Raw genomic sequence first — 4400 nt, 5'->3', positions numbered from 1 at the left:
CACCGCACTCCCCCACCCTCAGCCAGGCGCGCGCGTCATGCGAAGTGTTCATTGGTCGCTTGTGATGAACGGCGACCAGTGATTGGTTGGCTGATAAAAGCGGCGCGAGCAAAGAGGAAAACGAGGAGAAAACGGGGTGGGGTGGGGGGGGGGGGAAAGTATGGAGAACAAAGCGGAGGCCGGGAGAGAGGGGTGGGGTGGGTGGGGTGAGGGTGGGGAGATAAGCAGAAGGCATGCGACAACAGATGCCTCTGACGGTCGGACGGGCGAAGGGTGGAATCAGTTTCTACCCAGCGCGGGCGGCGATACGAAGCGCTGTAACAGCGAGGAGCCGTTTTTGTTTTCACCCCCACCCACCACCACGTACGACTTTACTACTACTACCACGACCCAAGCCAGTCTTCCGCATTGCACTGCCAGAGTGTCACAGGTTCTCCCACCCAGTCCCGTCAACGTTAACAAAAAGCACCTGTGTGTGACATATTAAGTACAGATACCACAGTTCCCCCCCGTCAAGGCCTAATGACCCGTGGGGGTGTTAGGGGACAGCTCTGTCCGTGTCTGTTGACTCTGTCCAGCCACCGTTGTTAGTGTACGCGCCAGTGGTCAACAACGAAGACTGGAGCTTTTTTGCCTGGTTACTGACCGAGTCTTGTGTGACGAAAAACCGGAGGGGTTGATTTTTGTAGGTGTGTGTTTTGTGTTATCTGGATCGTCGTCAGATCGTCGGCGTCCGCCTGTCTGTCTGTCTGTCTGTCTGTCTGTCCGTGTGTCGGTTTGACTGACTTGACTTGCTGCACCCGTTACCCGGCCCTCGTGTTGATAATCCTCATCATCAGGGTGTGAGTGTTAGTTAAGAGTGGGGTGCTGGCTGCCCACCCGTTAAAGTACCCCCTGGCGTGCAGGATGAGGCATTTCAACACGTACTGGAACTACTTCAGGTGGGTGGTGGTGCGCTTGTGCTGTGTTGCTTGTTGTCACTAACTTCAGTGCTGGTACTATTTACACGTTACTTGAGTACCGCTTGCAATGCCGGGGCGTTAGTTGTTTAATTATACTGAAGTTTCTTGTTCTCCCCCCCCCCCCACCCCTACCCGCACCCCCCGCCCCTCCCTCTCTCTCTCTCTCTCTCTCTCTCTCTCACTCTCTCACTCTCTCTCTCTCTCTCTCTCACTCTCTCTCTCTCTGTCTTAACCATTCTGCCACCTTCCTCCTGTGCGCGTTAGTTGTTTAATTATACTGAAGTTTCTTGTTCTCCCCGCTTCCCCGCCGACCCCTACCCGCACCCCCCGCCCCTCCCTCCCTCTCTCTCTCTCTCTCTCTCTCTCTCTCTCTCTCTCTCTCTCCACAGTTTTCCTCTCTTTCCTTCTTCGTATTGCTTCCTCTCTTACCGTTTTCTTCCCTCTCTCCTTCACGCAAAAGCATACTATGTTATTTTGTGGGGAATTGTGTATTTTCTATGCCATTTATTGTTGTTGTTGTTGTTGTTGTTGTTGTTGCCATGCAATGTTTTTTTGGGGTTCTTTTTCCTCCTTTTTTTTTCAGTCTTCTTGTATTTCCTAGATTAGTTTATACGTTTTCTTTACGAGGGTAGGATGAAAACAGGCCGATAAGTGCCTATTCCTTTTCCCTCAATAAAAAAAAAAAGTTCGATTTCGATTTCTCTCTTTCTTTGTTTTCGTTTTTAATACAAAAGATCGCATCGCCCAAAATGTATATTATTTTCAAATGCCCCCCCCCCCCCCTTTTTTTATTTTTATTTTTTTTAGTATGTCTTAAGATAGCGAGACTATTAACATTTGTTTCAGTCATTTGTGGATCAGCGAAAGAGACCTGGTGACGTTTGCATTCTATCAGTTTCCAGTCGGATGGTTTAAAGATGTATCGTATTGTATTTGTTAGAGTAAAAATAGGGGGGAAAAAAGAAGAAAAAAAGAAGAGCGACCATGTCTATAAAACATTACCCTTTCATATATATATATATATATATATATATATATATATATATATATATATATATATGTGTGTGTGTGTGTGTGTGTGTGTGTGTGTTGTGTGTGTGTGTGTGTGTGTGTGTGTATGGTGTGTGTGTGTGTGTGTGTGTGTGTGTGTGAAATTTACTCTTATTATTAGAACAAAGAACATTCATGATGACTCACGTTTCCGCCTCTAGTTGTTTTTTTTATCAGTCGATCGTTGCTAGGTGACTGAACGAAAGACAACAACAACAACAACAACAGTGGTGATGGGGATCAAATAGAAATGAGAGAAAATGCACTGACACTCTTTGCCAGAATATACGTGGCAAGACCCAGCAGTGCCATGCCATGCCATCATTAATTTTGACGGAAACTTGGTCAAACCATATGCTGCGTTATTTAGTTTGTGCATAATGTAATGTTGATATGTTTATGGAGTTGATAAGGCTAATTTTGTCACAAATCGTTGTTGTTGTTAAAGCACTGACACTCTTTGCCAGAATATACGTGGCAAGACCCAGCAGTGCCATGCCAGAATGAATTTTGACGGAAACTTGGTCAAACCATATGCTGCATTATTTAGTTTGTGCATAATGTAATGTTGACATGTTTATGGAGCTGATAAGGCTAATTTTGTCACAAATCCATGTTATTGCTTTTTTTAAAAATTCTTACAAATTATAACATTTATGAATCTGCCCCCCTTCCCCCTTTGCCTAAAAAAACAACCACCAACAACAACAGAAAACCTTACCCACCATTCTTCTAAATTTTCTTCTTCTTCGTGTTTTTCTTCTATTAGGCCGATTACTCTGGTGACAATAAATCTAATCTCATGTTAATATTGATATTAGCATTATTTTACTATATTATGTACTGTTTGTTTATTTGTTTTGTTTCATTATTTCATTACTTACTGTTTATGAATGTTATTTGATACAAGTCATAATATGGTTCATCAGCCGTCAGGATAAAATTGAAGTGCAACGTTGTGAGCACAGTATAAGCTTTAAGCTTGTTGATGCTCTTTTGTCATTCATTGCATTGTAATCATGTGTATTGTTGAATAATTAAAGATTATTTAAACCAACAGAAAACCAAACAAACCAGGTTTGATGTCGTGTATATGGATTAGCCCGCACGCCTTGACACTAAAACTGCGGCAAAGTAATACTTTTTTCCTGAGTGAAAAGCTACAGAAAAGGTTTCATACAGAAAGTGAATTTTCGCCACCACGTTAGACATTATGTAAAGTCTTTATATTCCACAGTCATTCAGAACACGATGTTTTTTTGTCACCCATGAGCAGAAAATTAATGTTTTTCGCTTTTTGAAATCTTACTTGATTTGATATTTGATGGTGAAAATGGTGTACCTGTCATATATATATATATATATGTGTGTGTGTGTGTGTGTGTGTGTGTGTGTGTGTGTATGTACATATATGTATGTCTGTATGTGTGTGTTTTTTTGAATTTGTTTTGTTTCTGTTTTTTTGTTTTTCCGCGTGAAACCGTACGTTGAAGTCTTATGTGCAGCATGCACTTAGTACACGAAAAAAACAACAACAAAAAAAAAACCCCACCCCCACCAACAAGAAAAAGAAAACAGAAAAAAATAAAGAAAAATAAAAACAATCAAAAACCACACACACACACACACACACACACACACACACACACACACACACACACACACACACACACACACACACACACACGGAAACAACAAAATTGTCCTTGAAATGCCGACTAAAATTCAACTATGATTGCCGAACAAATACACCTGGCTTTTTACTGTGTCGACATGCTCTGCATACAGGTATATTTCGAGCAAGTCAGCTTTTATCAGAGTAATCCGTTGTGACACGAAAGGAATTCGAACGACAAAAATACGAATAAAACCTCATTTAAAGCGGGTCTGTCAGTATCACTTGATTTTTGTTTGTTTGCCTTGATGTGTTCGTGGTATACAATTCCACACAGAGCTGTATAGATTTTACATCTTCAACAGTATGTTGATAGAAAACTGGAACAATAATTCTATCACAGTTATTTTTGCGATACATTCTTCTTGAAGCATACGACGTCAAGGTTTATCTTTGCATGGATGGAATATACTATTTTACTTTTTTTTTTTTTACATCAGTTTTGCGTTCATTCATATATACATATAAATATATCCCAGCTTTTTGCTTTTATTTATATGAATAGAGCTTACTATGATTGAATGGCTCAGGTCTTTTTTTTTCTTTTTTTTTTTGCGTTTATTTCTGTGAATAGGACATTATGGTTGTATGGCCCAGCCTTTTTACATTTATTTATTTGAATAGGATATGATAATTGTATGGCCCGTGCAAGGTCGTGTTAAAAGCAAACTCATGCTTTTCGTTGGGCTGTGTCTTGTTTGCATAATTCATGT

The 4400-nt window shown here is 41.0% G+C and overlaps 1 protein-coding gene across 2 annotated transcripts in view; it reads left to right on the top strand.

The window, feature by feature from the left end:
* Positions 1 to 248: 248 nt before the first annotated feature.
* The window catches only part of LOC143280884 (cyclin-dependent kinase-like 1), a 99939-nt gene continuing 95787 nt past the window's right edge, over positions 249 to 4400 (top strand). Inside the window, exon 1 of one of the 2 annotated variants that reach the window (XM_076585632.1) lies at positions 249 to 689. Coding sequence is in view for 1 of the 2 variants with exons in the window: in XM_076585630.1 (XP_076441745.1) it covers positions 907 to 941 (35 nt within the window). In the remaining variant the exon portion in view is untranslated. Of the gene's footprint in view, positions 942 to 4400 lie in introns of both variants that reach the window. The other variant, XM_076585630.1, reaches the window with a different exon arrangement.

This window comes from Babylonia areolata, chromosome 4 (assembly GCF_041734735.1).
Source record: "Babylonia areolata isolate BAREFJ2019XMU chromosome 4, ASM4173473v1, whole genome shotgun sequence".
NCBI classification, from domain to species: Eukaryota; Metazoa; Mollusca; class Gastropoda; order Neogastropoda; family Buccinidae; genus Babylonia; species Babylonia areolata.
The sequence above is the reverse complement of the archived record's forward strand: the minus strand, read 5'-3'. Positions and strand labels throughout refer to the sequence as shown.